Consider the following 21,947-nt stretch of genomic DNA (forward strand, 5'->3'; position numbering starts at 1 on the left):
TTGACACCAGTTCCCTGTTATTATTGTTCAAAACTTTTTAAAAGACTTTGCTTAACTAGCTTCTCTCATGTAAACTGTAATCGATAGAAACAATGTTTCGTTAAAAAATAGAAACATTTGAATAACTTGGCTCCCAAAGAAAAAGTGAATAAGTGATTGTATAGTACCTCCTGTAAGATGATAGTGGTCAAAGTGGACATTTTTTTTTATAATATAGGCTTGCTTTTTTCCAACCGTAACCTTTTAAGCTACTGAGTTGTTTTTAAATTTTAAAGATTTCTGATGATTTTAGGTGAGCAATTTGTTTTAAATTAGTAACAAAACTGTGAATTGGTTCTTTAAATCAAATTCAAATTGTTTTGCTTTTTAACAACTTAAAAAACTATTTGAAGTTGACCTTATTGACGATTAAAGTGCCGAAGTAAATAAGCATCATTTACTTAATTGAAGATTGACTGCTTTGATTTTTACAATCTCTGAAAGCTACCTATCAAAAGTAATTATTGGTGTATTTTTCCCTAGGTTTTGGAAGAGTTAGCAACAGAGGGAGGACAAACCCACAAAATATAGAAGAGGCAATATTGGCTGTAGTTTCCGGAAAGCTTAATCAATCACAGGCTGCACAAGAATTTGGGGTACAACAAGCGACTATTTCTAGACGGCTGTCAAAAATGGGTTACAAATCATCTCGGAGGTGATCTATTGCATGTAGCTGTAAATAAATGTGCACTTCATTTTCAGCGAGGCTAAATGCTGTAAGTCACTTTCAGATTGAAAAAAAGGATGTGAAGATTAACCAATTAATAATTTTGTAACTTTTATACGCCATTTTTAATAGTGTATCTACACTTATTGACAGTAACTAGTGCATATGTGAACAAGAATCTATAACGCAAAATGGAAGATTTGTGTTGGGGACCTAGATGATCCGAATCGTAGTCCAAAATTAAGCTTGTATCAATTCTTAAAAAGTTGAATTCAAAAGGTTTTCAATATGCTGAATCAATAGACATATGTCGATACATTTTTTTTGTTTTTTTTGTTTTTTTTTGTTTGTTTGTTTTTTGTTTTGGGCCAGGTTTCTGAATTCGTCTTCACTCATGTCCAAAGAGTAAAATAATACGTTGTTTGATTTCTATTACAGGCAAATTCTAGCAGTTCTTTGATTTGCTGATTCTAACCGTTTATTAAGATTTTAGATAAGTAAGTGGGTCTCCATTACATTGTACAGAAGGTCCTTTGCCAGAAAAGGAAGGTTTTGTTTTGTTTCATTTAAAGGGCCTATTGTTTAATCATTTAAAAGGTGGGTTAAAAAATGTCCCAATGCAGAGCTGTATCAGCCTTGTCGTTTTCGACATTTACGGTCTTGTCAAACTGCTCCCTGCGAAACATTTAATATTTAACTGACAAAATTTGGTAAGCAGGTGTATCTGGTAAAAAATGGTAAACTCATATTAGACACGGTAGTGTTGTTTAGCATACATAATATAATTAAACACGGATATCCTAAATATGATTATAAGTGCAAAAGTGTTCTCAACACGAATTAATATTATAGTGTCGATATTCACGATAACCGATTGATTATACATTTTGTGATATGAATTGTTCTCAATAATTTATTGTTATTAACAAATTTTCAGATTACGTTAGTGGTGGAGGGCGCCGCATTTATAATGTTGGAGTTGAATTGCGCCAAAAAAAAGAGAGAATTTTTTTGGCTTAAAATACAGATAAATTTGCAATAATCTTGATGACAATACAATGTATATATCATTAAATATTAACATATGAAATGTAATAAGTACTTATATTACTAGATTCCATAAAAGGTGAAACTATATACAATGTTCTTGAAAAAAATGTTTTTCCCCTTAAAAGCACTACACGTGTGTGTTTAAAATTAATTTTGGCACAATTTAATTTTTTTGAATCCAATTGGCGCAAAAGGTCGATGTTCTCGGTGGGTTGATATTCTTGATCCCCAGTGACATCAAATTAGAATGATATAGAAAAGTGTTACAGAAGTTACTTCACATACGAATACACAGGGAACATGCGATAGCTCTCTGCTATCTATAATAATCTACATTCCAAATTGAACATGACTCAACCTGTATTTACGATTCCTTTATACAGATCTATCTATATACGAATCGGGCTTGTTGTGATACACTATGATTTTTGTGTAACTATAATATTGAATTGCTTTCAACATATCTGTTGTAATATTGCTGAGTGGTGAGGAGAGATAATGTTTGACTGATTGATAGTAAAATTGTGTTAAAATTATTATATTTTACCCACCCGCATCTGCGCTTTGAAATGTATATGAATTGTGTTCTGATGTGAATTGACGTGTATGTATTTTAGAAATAAAGTGAATATTTTGTATCACTGTCGTTATAATACCTGCCTAATTCTTTCATGGCTTTGTATATTTGGGTGTTGAATTATGGTACTAATGATATCAAATTAACAGTATTAAAGTGAAATTGTGGAGAAAAAAAAACTAACTCATATAGTTGTCCATTTCTTCACAGTTTGTTCTCGACTAATTTACTAACAGCTTATAACCAGATTCTTCAAAACAAGCTAGTAGATATTCCATTTTCAACGCAACAGAGGTATAATGGAAACTTCTAGAATTTGAAAATGCACGCGCCATTACATGAACAACGTGATCACATTTTTGTAAATGGAATGAAATATAGGTCAAATTTAGGGACAAATTACTTAATTTTTAGAGCCGGTTAAGATCAAAGCAGAGTGATAATGTATGGTTAAAAAATTCAGGATGAACAAGTAATGGATCCAAGACAGGCTAAATTAAAAAATAAAAAGTCAGGTTAGAAATTTAACCGAATTTAACTAGGACACAAAAATTGAACCTAGGTCCCCTCCCCCAAATGGTTGCTCCCTTATCGTATAACTACACATAAAGAGACACATACAAAAAGGAAAGTTGACGTTAGTACATGTATTAAGAAAATGTGTCTGTGCATTGGAAGTTACAACTACGTCTGGTTAATACATTTGTATTTATCCTGCAATGAGGTTATTTGTTAAACGAATAAAGGTATACGGTTATTTTTTTGCTGTATCCGTACATTAGCAGGTTATCGACTTTCTGGCTCCTTCCACTCACGTGATCGGCGCAACTACTTTTTTCTGGTATGCGTAAATTGATCATGGCCGCCACCATAGATACGATATAAACAAATTGCGATTGCGTATCCGGTTAATCTTTTTTTTTGCTGTTTATACATTTGTATTTAATCGTCTACAGTTTGAGTTACAGACGCTAACTACGTTTGGTATATACATTTGTATTTAATCGTCTGCAGTTTGAGTTACAAACGTTCTCGAGAGTCTTGTTCAGTTTTCACACACGATTTTCTTAGAAAGGTTGTTGTAAAAAAAATCGAAACAGTTCAGTTTTGGTATTTTACATAAACATTTACATGTGTGTACAACAAACAATGTAAAATATGCCCTTATTAATACAGTAACCACAATATACAAGTTGTTTCTTAAACAGTCAAGCTATTTCGTATGACGTAGTTTTTTGTTTTTTGTTTTTTTGCTTTTTTGTGGTAAATGTTGTAAGGAGCAGTTGTTGAATTTATATTTTGACGCTTTCCTGACTAAAACATTTTTAGTGCTTTAACTAAAGTAGACGAATCAGTTTATATTTTACGTAAGGGTTAACTGTCGAAGATCGGCGATATCACAATTGAATTAGAGCAACAGTGTTTAGATTATCTATATAGGATTTTACAATTAAACATTGGTTGTAAAAAATTTGAAATGTCTCATATTCTGAGAAGAATTTCCAACCTACTGTTTGCGTTATCCAAAATCCCTTACATGTATTTGTATAGTACCACTCGATGCCTGGTTTGACAAAAGACAAGCAAAAACAAACAAACAAACGAACAGATTCAAACCATTCGAACAAACAAGAAAGTAATAAGGATGAACCACCTGCTCGAACCGAAGTTTTGTTTGTTTATCCAGTGCATTAGTGCCACTTTATGTCACGTTCGTAATTGGTACATTAAAAATAATGAAACGTTAAAGCAAGTTCAGAATTGAAAGCACGCATTTAAGGCCAAATTTAAGAGAGCTATAAAGACGACTTTCACATTCGTTTTATTCACGTCGAAGCTTATGTGTTTCCGACGATGCTCCAATTGCAATGTCTCCGGATCTTACACCTGTTGACCCCAGTTGACCTCGATATAATTGAAGTTCTAATTTTCCGGATTGGAAGTGAATGTTAAAGTCGTTTATTTCTTCTGATGCCCTATATACACCACTAACGTTAGACAAATCTTGAAGCTAAGTATTAGTATTTCTTTGTTATAGGAACATGTTACTCTACTTGTACATGTAAAGCAAAAAGGATTTGTTGACAGAAGTTAAGTTGACCGCTGTAAATTAATGTATGGCACTGTAAATGTTTCAGAAAACTTACAAAGTAACGATGTATTCTTACTCATACCAATTTTATTCAACAAAGGCTGTGTTTAATCCACTTTCAAAATGCACTATATGCATGTTAATGCCGTAATCTTCACGTATTTAGAAGAAGAAAAAACAACACCTAACAGAGGCCCGAGAAGAACATTTTAGAGAACCGCACCAAACACTTCAATTCAAAGATGAATCGGGGGGGGTTCCGTGGGTAAGGACCCTTTATTTTGTTGAAAAATTTTGTTTGTTTTGAATTACCATTGTCCCAGTCATTCATTTTGTTGAGATTTGAAGGCAAGCGAGAACATACATAACTAGAAGTACTTGTATGTGTTACAAACGTTTCAGCATGTCTCAGTCCATAATGTACTAAAATAATGTGGTGCACACTAAACAACCTGCGTAGTAGCTTATATTCAGGTGTGCACCACGAGCATTGTGGACCAAAAAATATCATAGTCATTCCTTAGCATTCAATTTTAGTATCCAAATTTAAGTCGTAAATCAGCAAGAAAGGTTGATGAAGTCACATTAAAAAATGGTTTATGAGATAATGAACACAAGTTTTTTTATCCAATCAGAAAGCGTGTTAGGTCTGAAATTAAATTGTACTGTCATTATCGGTAAATCTGTGGTCATGATCAGTACAAAGAATAATTCGAACAGGTATATTGTTTTATTACATTAAATGATTGCATGTACATGTACATGGTCAAAACAAAACATTTGCTTACTTACGAATTATTATTTTAGATACTAGTGTTTTGAGAGTCATTGTAAAGATATTTAACTTAGCGTTTACTTTTCAGCAGCATATGTGTGTGATGCATGTGGTAAACAGTACAGATCTAGACAAGGCTTGTCAGACCACAATAAGAGAGAGCACGGGAAGCCAAATTTTAATTGTCCAAAATGCCAAAAGAAGTTTGTATCCCGTACATTGTTCCGGTCACATCTCCTTAATCATTCCAAGGTAATAACTGTTCATGAAGTTTATTTTGATCTTAAGAATAACAAGTACCATAATTACCACTGATAACCAATGATTTTGACATTTTTACAAAGTCTCAAATAGTCCAATAATATATATTTTTACCTTGCCTTGTAGTGCCCCCCCCCCAAAAAAAAAAAACAACAAATATTAACGAAAGTGAGGCTCAACAAGATGGACGTTGTTTTTTCTCGGTGAAAATTCATAGTGTAAACATGGATTTATTATAACATCTAGACTTTTATTGTGATAAAAGAAAATATCAGAAGAATTGAAAGGTATATTTGCACCGATTATTTATGCCGAGACACAAAAATCAGCCCAATCAAAGGCCTAGGTACAGTACATCAGATTCAGATAGTGATTATTATCGGCCTACACCAAAACGAATGAACACTAAATCTTACTCATATTCCTGTCATAAGCCTATTAATTTAACTATGTCGACAACATCCGATACAACATCTACCCAGTCGGATCAAACTGTTTCCCCTGCTGACCTTTATAAACTAATGTTGACAGTAAAACATAATCAAGATTCCCTGAGAACGTCACTCGAACAGAGAATTTCAAATTTAGAGACAAAATTTACAAACGAAATAAAGATGAGCATGAAAACACTAAAAGATGAAAAGACTTTGCTCAAGTTGACAACAAAATAAAGGAACTGGAAACTAAAATGTCAAATTATGAAAGTAAACAACAAGAAATAAACAATGATCTACCGTCTGTTAGTATGAAAAATGTTCAGCCAAAACTTGTATTTAAAAACATTAAATCTGACGTATGTTAACGGAATACTAAGATCAATTGGATTAGAGTTAAGTGTAGTTAGCGCTCAGCAGATCGGTAATCCGAATAACGGAAGAGTAAACAATACACAACGTCCGACACCAATTCTTGTTACCTTCGCAGATGAAAATCAACGTGTTGATGTCCTTAAGAACAAACGAAAACTAAAAGATATAAATGATTACAAAAATATCTACATAGAAACAGATCGTACACGACAAGAACGCATCAACGACGCTAATATGAGACAGATAATCAAATCAATTCCAGAACTTCAATTTCGAGGCGGGCGTGTAACCGTGAAGCAAAATTAACAGTTAAGCCAGTCAAATAGTAACGATGCCGAATTAAGACTGGCTTGCTGGAATTGTAATGGTTGGTATGTGACACGACAAAACGATGATAGTAGGGAATTACGAGAAAGTATTTTAACTTCATTAAACTACGATATAGTTGGACTTTGCGAAAGTCACTTGAGAAATGATCGGACTATTAATCCGGAAGGTTATCATTGTATTGGAAACAATAGAAAACAAATTTCGAACAACGCATGGCGTGGTAGTGGAGGTATTGGTTTTTTAATTAAAAACTCGCTATATGACAATTTTGAAGTAAACATTCTAGACGATAGTAGAGATGACATTTTATGGATTTATTTAAAAAACAAAGATGACCCAGAGCTAACTTTATATTTATGCGTGTGTTATCTACAACCCGAGCGATCGAGTAGAGGTAACATTGCTCAAGAATTCTATGACTGTCTTTTATCTCAGATGTATCTTTATAGTACAGGTTATCCGATTTTCATTTGCGGTGATTTCAATGGACGAGTTGGAAATCTCCAAGATTTTAATGATTCATTAGACTATTTGCCAAAACGTATTCCTATTGACGAAACAAGAAACGCATTTGGTGACTATTTGCTAGACTTTTTGAAGGACTCTAACTGCTGTATGCTAAACGGACGTGGGGATTACTCGAAAGACAATTTTACGTTTGTTTCACCCATCGGGAAATCAGTAGTTGACTATATGATTGTCCCATATACAGTACTTCCGAATGTTTGTAACTTTGAAGTAAAACTGATTTCGTCTCTGATAATTGAAAATGGTGTTCATTTTTCGACGAATGCACGATTACCGGATCACTCTATGCTTACCTGTTCATTTAGAATCTCAGAATATGATCAACTCAACAAGAACATATTAGATACAACCGAAAACGTCACTGATACTACGAATATAAAATATCAATCAACACGTAAATATAATGTTTCAAACATACCGCAAGACTTATTTACCAGTGAACGATGCATGCGATGTCTCGAAAATGTTATCGACTCTTTACTCGATATTCGCAATATTGACGATAGAATTAACACTATATACGAATCATTCATTGAAGCTATTCATCATGAAATGGACAACAAGGTTGACTACAAAGACTATACACCAAGTTCGAACAAACGTAAACGACGAAATGCTAAACCATACTGGAACAATGATTTACGAGACTTATTGATAGAAACAAAAAAAGCTGAGAAAAAATACCTACAATTTAAAGGAGACAGACGGATTAAAAATGAACTGAAAAACACGTTTAAAATAAAGAGAAGACAATTTGACAAGAAGAACGTAAATATGTGGCTCAAAGACTTGATAATATTAAAACGTTTAACCAGAAGAACCCGAAAGAATTTTGGCGAGAAGTAAACAAACTTGAACCCGGGAAAGATACAAAAACAATTGATAGCGTGATAATGGGTGACGGTAGTGTTTCTCATAACCCAAACGATATTCTGTCTAGATGGAAACAGGAATACGCGAAACTTTTTTCTGGTGATATTCAGAATGTGGACAATGATTTTATTGAACAATTAGAACAATTAAACACACAGTTAAAACAAGAATTTGAAAGTTTGAACCATACAAATGAAACGATTGATACTGAACAACAAAGTATAAATGATCCTATATCGATTGAAGAGGTTAAACGTGCGGTACATGGTCTAAAGAATGGTAAAGCAGTCGGAGTCGACAATGTTCCAAATGAAATTTTGAAAAGTGACAAACTAACCAACATTCTTCATGAACTATATAATGTTTGTTTTTCACATGAAATAGTACCTGATATATGGTGCCAAAGTATCATCTGTCCGATTTTAAAGAATGGAAAGGACTACCGTGATCCATTAGTATACAGAGGAATTAGTCTTATGTCAACTGTCGCTAAGGTATTTAGTCAAATAATGAATGAAAGACTTGTTAGATATCTTGAGAACAATAATCTATTGAGTGAACGGATTTAGGTGTCTCAGATCATGTCTGGATCATATTTGTTCCTTATGTACAATTTTGCGTAAGAGAGAACTAATGAACTGTGATACTTTCTTGTGTTTCGTAGACTTTAGCAAAGCCTTCGGCTCGGTCAACCATACTATTTTATGGAATAAACTTTTAAGTTCAGGTATACATGGAAATATGTTCAATACTATTAGATGTCTTTATTCGAAACTGAAAACTGCTGTCCGCTTGTCTCCCGGGATACTCACCGATTGGTTCTAAGTTGATACAGGAGTACGCCAAGGCGATAATCTTGCTCCCACGCTCTTTGTGTTATTCATTGACTGTTTAGTACCACAAATTAACAATTTATCATGCGGCGTTCAAGTTGGAAAGGATATGATAAGCTGCTTACTTTATGCGGATGATATTGTGTTTATCTCTGATAGTCCATACGGTCTGCAACGCCAACTTGACGTCTTACAATGAGTGGACAAAATTAAACTGTTTACATGTGAATATTGATAAAACAAAGATTATGCATGTTCGTAAAACAACAACTGACAGATGTGATTTCTCGTTTATGCTTGATAATACAGCAACTGACTTCGTTGACAGATATCGCTATCTTGGTTTAACAGTCTCTGAAAATATAGACTACAACATATCTGTAAAAGAACTCTCAGTTGCGGCTAGCAGGGCACTTGGATCGTTAACCTCCAAATATCTTCATATGGGTAACATGGACTATGCTACATTCGCAAAGATATACGAAAATACTGTCATTCCCGTAATGGACTATGCGTCAGGCGTTTGGGGTTTGAAACGATGTGAAGTATTAGAAAGACTTCAGTATCGGGCTATTCGTACTTTCTTAGGTGTTGGGAAAACCTCACCGATTCCAGCAATAACGGGTGATATTGGATGGACTCCAGTACATATAAACAATCAGTGTAACGCAATTAGATTGTGGTGTAGACTTATGAACTTACCGGAATCCAGAATTTGTCGAAAAGTGTTTAGTTTGGATGTTGAGATTTCGGCACGATACAAAAATACATGGTTTAATAGTGTTAAAACAATTTTGAACAATAGTGGTCTGGCAAATTTACTTAGTCATACAGACAATCAAGACTTGATATCGACAAAGTACATTATTGACTCAGTAAAGACTACACTTATAGACAATTTCAAAATCGAGTGGAATACAAAAGTTCAAGACATGCCAAAACTTAGAACAAATAAGCTATTTAAGACCGATTTTAGTGCTGAAGCGTATGTGAAAAACTGTTTATCGAGGAAACAGCGATCAGTTATTGCCAGAATACGATGCAGAACACTACCATTAGAAGTGGAACAAGGCCGCTATCGCAATATTCCGTTAGACCGTAGATTCTGCAAAGTGTGTAACTCTAACCTCATTGAAGACGAAAACCACTTCCTACTTTTGTGCTTTGGTTACGCAATTAGGCGAAATGAACTTATACAACAACTATCTTCCATAAATTTTGACTCTCTTTTAGATGCGCTAAAAGAACTGCTGACGAATAATTCCAAAATTGTTGCAAACTATATCATAGACTGTTTAGATATACGACGTGGTGTTATATAAAAACTTGCTTATTCAAACTTATTTCACCTATAACAAATGACGTTAAATTTATAGAACCCTCATTTTCTACTTAACTTAATGTGTACATACGACAGTGCTTCGTAAGCCTATCTGGCTGGCTGAAAATATATCTGTAATCTATGTATTTGAACATGAAAAATTCAGGTTGCACTTTAATAAATTATTTATTCATTCATTTATATTAACGTATTGGCGACACAGCCTCGCATTCGGTTTTATGTCAAGTCAGTACAATATTATAATAATAAACAAAGGTTACTTTACACTACATGACTATAATCATCCTTCGGATATATTAGTGCGTCATTTCCTGTTTTGTTTATTTTTTTGTTTTTATTTACCAATAATAACTACTATTCTTATCTTTTTATTTCCAGGATAAACAGTACAAATGTTCAGAATGCTCTAAGCAATATGTCCATAAGAAGGACTTGACAAACCACATTAGTGCAAAGCACAATAACCAATCGTATTCGTGTCCTACATGTCAACAGACGTTTTCTTACAAGAACACTCTTTTCCGACACCAAAAAGCCGAACATAGTAAAAATGCCTTTGTTTGCATTATTTGTAATGCTAGTTTTAACTATAGATCGAATTATAAGCGACACCAAAGTAAAATACATAACATGTAAGTAACTACGGTTCATACATGTACGTGTATGGCACATAATGGTCGAAAAAATGATGTACTTGCTTATAGCCAATGCAAAGTATGTTGGAATACACAAAGATGATATCATTTCTGAACTGATCGACAACTTTACCAGAGTTATGGAAACCCAGTTGTCGGAAAGGACAGGATTCTGGAATGTTCTGGTGATTAAATATGTTTCTAGAATACTCGAGTTTAATGTTTTACACGATTTGAGAAAAACATGATTCTATCAGACTGTTATTTTATACATGATTCAAAAATACTTACTTATGGGACACTCAGATGTCGGTCGGATATTGTAGGATTCTAGAATACTCAGGCGTCGGATTACATGTGGTTCCTAGAAACATGTAGGCAGGTGTCGGATAATACAGAATTCTTAAAAAGTCAGGTGTCGGATTACAAAGAATTCTTGTTTTGTCCGGTGTCGAATTACACAGAATTCTTACATTGTTTGGTGTGATATTACTTAGGTGTCGGAATATAAAGGATTTTAGAATACTTTCTCTTCCTACAACAAAGGATTGGGCATCGATGTTATGATACATTCTTCTCTGAAAAAAAGTCAGAAATAGTGACTTATTTCCATTTGGATTGTCTAATTCAATTAATCATTTATTCTCTCACACCACCACCACCACCAAAGGTATATCATGATGTATGTAAAAATGAATTAATTAAACAAATTTTCCTTGTTTTATTTACAAACATGAGGCTTGACAATGACAAAAGCAATCTTGTCATATTGAATTTTTAATTGAAATTAATGTATGATTGTCTTGCGTGACGTTACACTGTATAATTGCACACGATTTGTATTCCATGTCAAACACTAAAACGGGAGTAATTCAAAGCTTCAGCATGTACAAGTTCATTTTACTGTGTGGATATGTACTCTCTTCCTACGGTCAAGGTAAATACGTCTTTCTTCACTGTTTTAATTCAACGTTAAGGTAAAACTCGCGAGTCGAAATATCACGTATTTGATTTTAAAAAAATACACCCTATAGTGACCCGGCGATCCACAAGAGACAACGTCATACTTGTTAGACGTATAATGTCATTAATCTTCTGTCTGCTTGTATTTCAATTATGCTGTATGCATTCGTTATCCTACATTCCCATTCACCTTTTTATTTAATGGAGTTGAGATCGCTCATTTACTTTTAGTTTGTTTGTGTGTTTTCTCCCTGTTTCGTTTTTTTCATTTTTTTCATGTTTTTTGTGTTCTTTGCTAAGTATCTGATCTGTAATTTTGAATTATTATTTTTATTAGTGGTCACAGCTTGTTAATTCGTGGCCACGACATACTTATTCATGGGCACAGATTATTTTATTTTTTATCTCGCTTTTTCACCCAAATAAGCTTTCCGGTAGCGGGACCTAATGTGTGGACGGGAAATAGCTCTGTAACCCTTAAAATGTAACTCAATCATATTTTTTTGAAAGATTGAAACCTTTGTGAACAGAAAATTTATACCGGACGGTACACATTTGTCAAGACCGTTAATCATCTAAAATACAAAGTTACATAACGGAAGTAAAAGTTCTACATTGATGCATAGTATTTAAAACAAAGAAAGTATTACTTTAGTTATATTTTCGCTCTTATTTACTAGTATTATGTATGGACCATGGAAAAAAGTGCTGATGCAAGCAGTTCTTATGTATGAAATTCTGGACCCAATTTTCATTCAATTGAAATCCTTTTGATTGGCATTTGAGTTGTGTATCGTTTTGTTTCATGATTTACATAGGAAAAAAAGTTAATTTTATGGACATGTTTACTGTACAAAAGATGTCTTTGTTCCCTTGATTTCAGTCTACCATTATCTGTAAAAAGGTAGATAGTTTCACAATTGCTGTAAAGCAATACAAGTCTAAACACATTAAGGAAAAGGGTAATACATGTATAGACAAAACGGATGAAACCAAATTGCGCCAAAAATGTATCTAATTGCGCCAGTACTCTAATTGTGCCACTTTTTTTTAAACACCCGAGGTAGAAATTACGCCAATGAAAAATATAGGTATGTCGAACTATATTTTGATTTTAATTTAAGCACTATTAACATGCAAGTTTAAAACAATACACATGTATCAACAGATAAAAAGTTGTGACTGACTAAAGTCAACATAAAGGATTTGAAACTCCGGCAGTGTCTGGTAAATTCAAAGTCAAAAAATGCACATAAAAGTAAAATCCTTTTAAAAATAAATATTACAAAAAAATGACCGAACTTAAATTGCATATCGGGTGGGAAAAGGGTAAAAAATTTGCATGAACTTGCAAAGTCATGTATAAACCGGAAAATGAAAATGGTCACCATGGTCAACGGGTGGGTGGTAAATTGGAATCCCCTGCCTTTCCGACGTCATACAAATTTAGTGACAATTATCTCAACAAGCGATGGTTGGTTTGATTTCAAATTTGGTGTTTGGCTTTATATAGATATGGAATACATTGTAAGCGATTTTGGGTGTTGTCCGATAAACTTTCGGTTTTGTGATAGTTTTCCATTTATTACTATATTAAATGTTAGAGAGAATTTTCGTCACAAAAACCTCAGCTGCCATTGGACGGTCTGAGTTCACAAGTGGTACTATTATGCTTTATACAGGACAATATGTAGTAAGCGATTTTTGTTGCTCAGTTGTTTCCTTGGAATTTTATGAATGGAGGTATACCCAGTAAGACAAGCGTGCAACTAAATGTTGTTTTTTTTATTGCGCTTGTTCTTTTGCGTCACAGTTAAGTGATTAAAACATTTTTTTAAACTTTAGCTACGGAAATGGGTGTATTGCCTGTTATTGACTTTGAGCCCCCCTTCTTCCCGAAGAAAACAAAAAAAAAAAAAAAAAAAACAAAAACGAAAGCATACTATATTTAACGAAAACAACAACAACAAAACAAGTAATGAGGACCCATCCCCCCACCGAAAAAAATGAAAGCATAACCAACAACCAAACAAAAATATACAAAGAACGGTTATACCCAAAATGTTTCTTATTCAACATTTTGCATGTATTTTCTAGGGACGAGGTATAACCCAGGAGGTTTGATGCTACCAACAATACCACCACCACCGGAACCAAAGACAAAGTCTCTTTTTCATATTGATGAATCTTTAATGCAACCAAACAAATTTAAAACACGTCGAGGGAAAGGAACTCAAGGTGTTGGAATCAGAGTTGGGGTAGACAGTATGCATGGGTTCCCTGTCATAAGACATGAACATTCGGAACCAAAACCAAAAACTCTCATACCGGAATTCCATTTCGGTGGTGCAAAGAAGGATATTGTACCTCTACTGTCTTTCATGGATGCACAAATAATGAAAGAAATATTTCCTAACGGTTTCGCTGATATTAAATCGAAAATCAGAAAATCAGACACTTCTTCATATGCAAAATCCATAGACCAAATGTTCAATATCCATTTAGAAGCCGGAAGCAAACAATCCACCCGCAAAGAAATCAGGCAATTTAAAGACCGACAAACGCTTAACACCGATGCAAGATCAAATAAAATGACAGATAGAAGATCCGATACAGCCCAAGCAGTACATTTTGGATTTCCCATCGATCTAAGTAATAAAGGGAAAAAAGAAGTCTTTCCAAATGAGGATACCTTTAAATTGAATGGTCATATACCTCATTCAAACACTTTGTTCGAAAAAATCAATGGTTTTCATGATTCACCACCTGGAATGTCAGTTGGCAATAGCAATCCGAATGAAGAAGATTCAGACCTGTTGCGGAAAATTCAATGCCGCACCAAACCACATTACAATGCTTACAATGAACTCGAAGAGGCTTCTTACGAGGAAAGATTAAACGGCTTTTGGCAGGTCAGAATGTGTGCTCCTGGTTCTGGATATAATCAATCACAGTGTGGCTGCACAAATGTTCTGTCAGGTAATTAAGTATCAAGAGCGGATCCAGAAATTCAATACATGGGAGGGTCCACTGAAGAAATTTAGAATGGGGGTTCAAGGTTATAATTAGCTCACTGTCCAAATTTTGGTTTATATTGAAACAAATTCCAACAAAAATGGGAGTACTAACCTCTAGAACCCCATTGAACAGCCACTGAGAAATCTAATATAGGAATAAGATATTTATTGAATCCTGCTTTAGCAGATCGGTTTTGGGATTAAAAATTCAACTCGAAAATATACTGAGCACCAGAAGAAATGCACCACTTACGTAAAATCCTTTGGAATGATAATTCAGATACACATATCTTTTCAATCAAAATCTGATAGTGGAATTTATATTATCAAATTCTGTGAAATTGAAGATATTCTAAATTTCAAATTTGGATTTAAAAAAAATTACTTTTTCACCAAAAAAGTCGTCTTGTTAAAATGTGGTGCAATGTGTGCCAGAAAGTAGTTTAATGAACTTTTTTTAAAGAAAAATATATATAGAACCACTCGTTTGAGTAAAGCTCATAATCACAATGTACCAAAGCTCATAATCACAATGTACGAAAGCTCATAATCGCAATGGACCAAGTGTTTTATAAACTTATCAATTAAAATATGTTTTCGGTATTTTTATTTCTATTTTTATTTTGGGATGATCGAATTGATAATTCGAAGCAAAATTTTACACCTGTCTTTAAATGAAAAATTCAACAATTATTATTGTGTCGGCTTACATGTTCATAGTAATCTTCGTATTCTGATTGGATGAGTGAACGAATGATTTACCATTTTAAGACATTATTCGATTCGGATCTTTATTTCACATCTGTATCTAGACTACAGTAGTTATTATACGATAATTCTTGCCAAATTAAAAGTTCATAATATCCGTATTAATACAGAAAATGCAACAAATTTGTTTGCTAAAACATTATTTCGAGATCGGAGCTCAATTTCACACCCGTAAAAAGCCCGTTCTTATACATTTTTTGGTAAACGTTCGAAAACATTTGATAAAAAATGAACCGACTTGAAGTTTTTCCTCGCTTTTGTTTCTGTCCAGAGCTCATAAGTTCGAAAAGATGACACAAGCCTAATGATTCATGTACTTGTAAAAATATCTAACCCAACAACGATTACAGCAAGTAATATGGTTAACTTCACAGGATAGAGTTGTCCCCTCAGGGGAAGATCCAAGGTTTTAGATAAGGGACCTGTGTAAAAACAACAAATTGCCAAGCGAGGCACGATTTTTTTGACATTGTGTAAAAATAAGACTTCAAGGGGAAATTTACTTTTTTGTCCAATTTAAGGGGATGTACGAATGTTGCCTCCGCATCTCTAATCACAAATGATGCAAATACATGTATTTAACTATAAATGATTGATTTCCCTAGTTTTTGTTAACAAAATTTTTCTTGAAGTGTTCGAAGAGTGTTCTGAAAAATAGTTTCATGTAACTCGTTAATTATTCTACCAATTCAAATACTTTGTATAATGGTATTTAATTTGGTTTATAAGAATCTTACTTGTAAATGTTTAAGAAATTACCTAGACACCATAACTAAACCGCATTTTATTAAGAAATTAGAAGAGTAACATTGTATATTTACTCTATATTTCCACTAGCATGGACACGTATCCGTGAAAGACAAACATTGAAGGTGGGAGTTAACTCTGTATTCCGTAAATTGCTAGCTTCGAAGTTTTTGTTTTAGAATTTGGTATAATTTAAAAAAGTGGAAAGAATATGAATTCATGGAGTATTCTTATGGAAGAGATAACTTGCTATAGTAAGAAAAATTGTTGAAGGAAGTACAAGCACATTTTTAAATCTTTTTCTTAGAGAACATTGGCAATTTAGATATGAAGGTTACGAATTCCGAAAAAAAAAAATAATGCTTGCTATGTACATGTAATGTCCTTTTTTTCTTGGCACATGTCACACATGTATATTTGTATAAAATAATAAGTGAAAGTTGAAGTTGGTCTCTAGCGCTAACATGACCGTGCTCAATTTTGGGGTAAATTTGAATTTCAGTTTCCCACGAGCAGCCAGATACTAGTGTAGGATGTCGACCAGATGTGGCTATCAAATTTCATGGTCCTGTTTTAGACTCTTCAGGAAATAATTTTACAATTGACGCACATGACGTTACCGTCCGTAATGGTGGGGCGATTTTTAACGGAAGTAATCATTTATTCATATGGCGTTATAAAGGCTATGATTATAGAGATATGCTGCAGATTGCATTCAAATTTAAACCGTCGATGAGCCGCAGTTTAGAGTCATACACCCTAGTCAGCAATTGTGAAGGCGAGGGAGAGCCTTCTTTTGGAATAATTTTCAACAGTGTTTCGAACAAAACGTTATTTTTTCTACAAACAGATACTCAAGAAAACAAACATAGTTTAGTTTTTAATGGATATGTAAGTATTTTTAATAATAAAGATAGTACAGTGAAACAAACCTGTCTAAAGTGACCTTGATGGTCTTTAAATACAGGTTAATTATAGATAGAATGTACTCAAAGAAATTTTTATATCATAATCTCTTCAAACTATTGCAGGTGGTTACTTTCATGCTGACAGGTTTGGCTTTAAAATAATCGTTCCGTGTTATATGGAACGAGAATAACCTCACAGCAAACCAATTCCAATTGCTTGTCAATATATGTCCTTCTTGAGATTCATAGCTTCAAATATTTAAGTATGGACGAAAGAATAAAAGAGTATATTATAACTGTTTCCCCTTCAAGTGGTATTATAGACTTGTTTTGACACTGAAAATTAAGCCGTTTTGTTGAAAACTTAAAATATTGATATAGTTTTCATCTTTCTTTGTATTCTGGTATCCTAATTTTATATGTACGTCTTGTTACGTGACTCCGTGGATTCAAAAGAATGGATCCTCATCTTACATTCGAATGCATTCAGATTCGTCATTAACAAAGCGTTCACTATTAAAAGCAAACATTTTTTTGTGTAAAAATACCGATAACAAGTAGGATTTTTTCTTTTTTTACTTATAATTTTTTACATTTCATTCAGGAAATAACACATTGTACCCAATTTCAATTTCCGATACAGTTTTTTCGAACGCCACTAAGTTATCAGTATTTTGCCAATCGGAAAAGAGAATTGCGATCGGGTGACTTGCGTTTCCATGGAGGCGCGTCTTTAAGGTCAAAGGGTAAATAGCGAAACTATACCGACTGCGTCGGAAAAATGACAATTATCTAGTTCTACATGTGTACTGATAAAAATGTTAAGAAAAGCATGAAATAGATGATTTTGCGTTGTAATGCAGCGTTTCGAGATATTCCGGAAATAAACGATAAATTGCAGATCGGTCTTCGGATTTCAATATGTTCTACATAAAAAATTTCTGAAAGGAAAATGAAATTACCTACCCTTTGTAGTATTCCACTAACCGATTTCTACATTTTGTATATTTAGACAGATGTTTGGAATGATGTTTATTTCCGGTACAATAACGGTACAATGTTGGGCAGGGTGAACAATCAAGTCAGGAGTAAGCGAGTTTTAGGTGAGTAGGCTAAAAAATCCGAGACAATATCCAGAAATGACAAAAGTACAATAAAGATCATTTGTATAATTATGTGTAACAATCCTGACGTCAATTTATCCAGATCTAGGGCCCCTCAACAATTTGCATGTGAAGGTGGGAAGTCGGAGATTTATTAATTAATAGCATATCTTGCCAATAGACCTGACCAAACATGTTCATATCTGTTAGGTATGAAGACAGGCTAGATTTTAAGTGCGTACAAATGACGAAACACATTATATGTATACAATGGAGTATAATTATGTACTCAAGAAAAAAATTCTCTTCTCAGATTTCTTCTTTAGTTAACTGATTGACCAATTTTATTAAAATTAAACTTTTTATTTCCCCCCTTTTCAATATCATCAGACTATTTAGGAAGGTATATAAGATTTAGCTTCAGAAAACTTTTTAATCCGTCTGTTCGATTGCTTGTAGAACACAGACGGCGCCTTCCATTGACGTTCTCTTGATCTTTCCGTCCATATTTTGAAGAAGTTCGAATTTCTAATCTAATTTCATTACGTGTTCGTTTCGTTTCAGTTGCTTTGTAAGTGTACCGCTTTGTGCTATAATGTTTCTTTTTATTACTTTGTCTTCATATATTATTATTCGGTGGGTATAATTTTTGATCACTTTGGTTTCCCTGGATGTGCCAGTGTTTTAAATTATGTGCATGTATTACAGGAAATATACAAATACGTCCAGATGCCATGGTTTTTGCAGAATGTAAAAAGTACGGTAACTACAGAGGGCAGTTGAAAGATGTAAGTACAAGCTAATGATGTAATGTTTTCCATGGCGATCTCTTCCCGCGGACCTACAAATGTAGTCTCGTGATGAACAATATGTACGTATCACTCAAATTTTGTGTGTAAATGAGACTTTGATTTTTCAAAACTTTACAGCCATACCATTTACTAGACAGTATATAGTACATGTACTTAGTACTAATGGACGACCATTTGATATTGAGGGGGGTGGGGCTTGGATCATTTCTTTAGATCAAAATATAAATATTTGCCGTGTTAATGGTTAAAAAATTTATTTTCAAAAATATTTTGCACATACAATTTTACTATTTATTTTGATATACGTAAAAGCACAGTGTTCGGACCAGAATTATTTGAAAAGATCAAAATATTTTTCCTCCCATCCTTACGATGAAATTATTTTAAAAAAGTGTCAGAATGTTTTTTATTATAACATTCTTCCCAACCCCTGAAAATTTAATGGTTGTCCTCTAATATAAGCCAAATTGATATGTTTATACACATAAGTAACTAAAGGTACGCTGTTCTCATCTCCGGAGAATATATTCGGTATTTCGAAGAGTTTACACCTCTGCCACAAACAGTAGTAGACGCTTACCCTACTGGTCCATGCATGTTTCCAGTTTTTATTGAAGTCCAGGTTGCTTATAAACTTTGTTTTTTTTTCTTAGTTGTGTGTGTTGGTCTAGTCGTTATCCCTGGATTACGTGATTTATCATTACCATCCGAATCCGGGTTCCCTTGGTCACCCCTTTATACACGCCTCTTTATGCAAATTTGTACTATTATAGATCTGACACAATCTCACAGATGGTCATACCTTATATTTTTTCACACTCTGCATAGCAGTGATACATAGTGATTCATAAAGCTGTTATCAGCAATATAGTTCTGTGGAAGTGGTTGGGTCTGATAGAGTATTTAATCAAACCAACTTCGTGTGAAATTCGTTGTGAAGTCTTGCTATTTTACTTTCCATGACGTAACACGATTTTGTTGTTGGATTAAGTTTGTGCGATACCATAAATTTATAATTTAATGATTAATTTTACTCCTTGAATTTTTATATTAAGATGAAATTCGTCCTCCAAAGTCAGGGTTTTGAGTCCACTCTCGCTCCCTCAAACCTCAGACATCACTCATTCATATTTTGTGGGTATCGTCCAACGCCATCTAGTGAGTTACTTAAATCTAACCCGGATGCAAAATCCAATCAAATCACTCGTAATAGAAACTCTTTGAAATAACTTGCTACACAAAACTTCATTTTTGTTCAGTAAAGACTCTAAACAAAATCTACAGTTATCAGTTTTGCTCATATTGCATCATTTGTGACATCATACAACTTTCAGTTACTATATCGGATCGTCCATTACCTGGTATTATTGTTTGCCTGTCCACAGACATTTTATGTTAAATCGATTTTAATTGGTGCTTCTCACCCGGAGTAGCAACCAATCGGAATTGACTGGACGATACCCGCTAAATATGAATGAGTCATATCAGGGGTTTGAGGGAGCGAGCGTGGACTTGGGAAGATGGATGAAATTATAAGGAACCTTTTATATTTTTCGGTCTATTTGAAATAACCACAATACCGGTGGTGCACACTTGAAAATAACCTGCTATGTATGTTATTTAGTTTTCATCACGCAATTGAGGCTATTTCTTCATTGACCAAAAAATATAACAGTCATTCCTTAAATAGCATTTTACTCTCATGTTAAAGATAAGCTCGGGTACATGTAACTGCTGTATCTTGTCCTACTATAGGGTACATTTTTACAAGACCAGACGTAAATACCATTAATTTACATTTTCCGCACACACAGTTTAACCCAAATCCCCATAAAACCAATAAATATGTTTCTTTTAACCTTCTGATGTTTCGTTCTAGATTACCATTTATACCAAATGTTTACCATCACTGGACTGGAAGGTGGAAAGCTACTTCAACACTAGATAAAATTAGCCTCATGTTACTTCATGTGGATATCTTCAAAAAAGGACTGGTCTAGATGACTGTATTTCTAAAACTATTTCTAAAATCTAAGTGTTGTACGCATTTACTGCATTTCAATGATTGTATATATTGTTTTCACATGTAAATTTTAGATGGTTTAATTTCTGTGTACAGAAAAAAAACCGTCTTACTAGATCAAATCCTTTTTCGGACTGAAGGGTACTTCCGATTTAGAAAAGGGTTCTCTTTATATACTTGGTTAAAAATGCACTAAAGCTGTTAAAAAAGGACTTCAAGAGTTGTCCATTTTAAATTGGAACGTTTTTCGGTTTTTCATGATTTCAGTTTTGGCGAGTTTCACTATACAAGGACAGCAATACGGCTTAAACGATATATAAAACTCGAAAAAATAGACGAAGACAAGAAATGTAAACAAAACAAAACAAAAACAATAAAAACAACTACATACTAGATATATTCGACAAATGAACTGATTGGATAAACGTCTTTCGCTTATATTTTGAATTACCAGAAACGCCAGTTGAGATGTACATGTCACTTCCGGTGGTATACGGAAATCCGGTGATGGGTGTATAAAAGTTACAGATTAAACCTGCCAACAGTGTCTTAAGAACAAATAAAATCATAAGTTATACTTGAGAACCAAGCATTGTTGTTAAGTCTAAACCAACTTTGTCTTCAGAATGATGTGTTACACTGTTTCAGAATGAAAGCATGATTAGCGACTCAATACCTGTATAAAAATATTATCAACTGAAAGGCACTTTTACTCAGGTCCTATTATGATTTCAGCTGTTTTAATTGGACTCGAAACAAATAACGATTATTGAACAAATTAAAAATTAATTGATA

General features: G+C 33.7%; 2 protein-coding genes across 5 annotated transcripts in view; both read left to right on the top strand.

Annotated features, from left to right (window-relative positions):
* LOC148609947 (uncharacterized) overlaps positions 1-10,953 on the top strand; it is a 65,084-nt gene extending 54,131 nt beyond the window's left edge. Inside the window, exons 5-6 of one of the 4 annotated variants that reach the window (XR_015914624.1) lie at positions 523-755; positions 1,644-2,394. Coding sequence is in view for 3 of the 4 variants with exons in the window: in XM_088541595.1 (XP_088397721.1) it covers positions 5,289-5,452; positions 10,555-10,812 (422 nt within the window). In the remaining variant the exon portion in view is untranslated. Of the gene's footprint in view, positions 1-522; positions 2,395-5,288; positions 5,453-10,554 lie in introns of those variants that run through there. The other 3 variants (XM_088541595.1, XM_088541596.1, XM_088541602.1) reach the window with 3 other exon arrangements.
* A 568-nt stretch (positions 10,954-11,521) lies between these two features.
* LOC148609952 (uncharacterized) lies at positions 11,522-21,947 on the top strand. The gene is made up of 6 exons (XM_088541604.1): positions 11,522-11,748; positions 13,872-14,753; positions 16,809-17,197; positions 18,227-18,317; positions 19,026-19,105; positions 21,009-21,947. Exons 1-6 carry the CDS (start codon positions 11,658-11,660, stop codon positions 21,075-21,077), a joined length of 1,602 nt encoding a protein of 533 aa, XP_088397730.1. The 5' UTR covers positions 11,522-11,657; the 3' UTR covers positions 21,078-21,947.

This window comes from Perna viridis, chromosome 8, assembly GCF_037379345.1.
Source record: "Perna viridis isolate PV_CMFRI_1.1 ecotype Kerala chromosome 8, ASM3737934v1, whole genome shotgun sequence".
Lineage (NCBI taxonomy): Eukaryota > Metazoa > Mollusca > Bivalvia > Mytilida > Mytilidae > Perna > Perna viridis.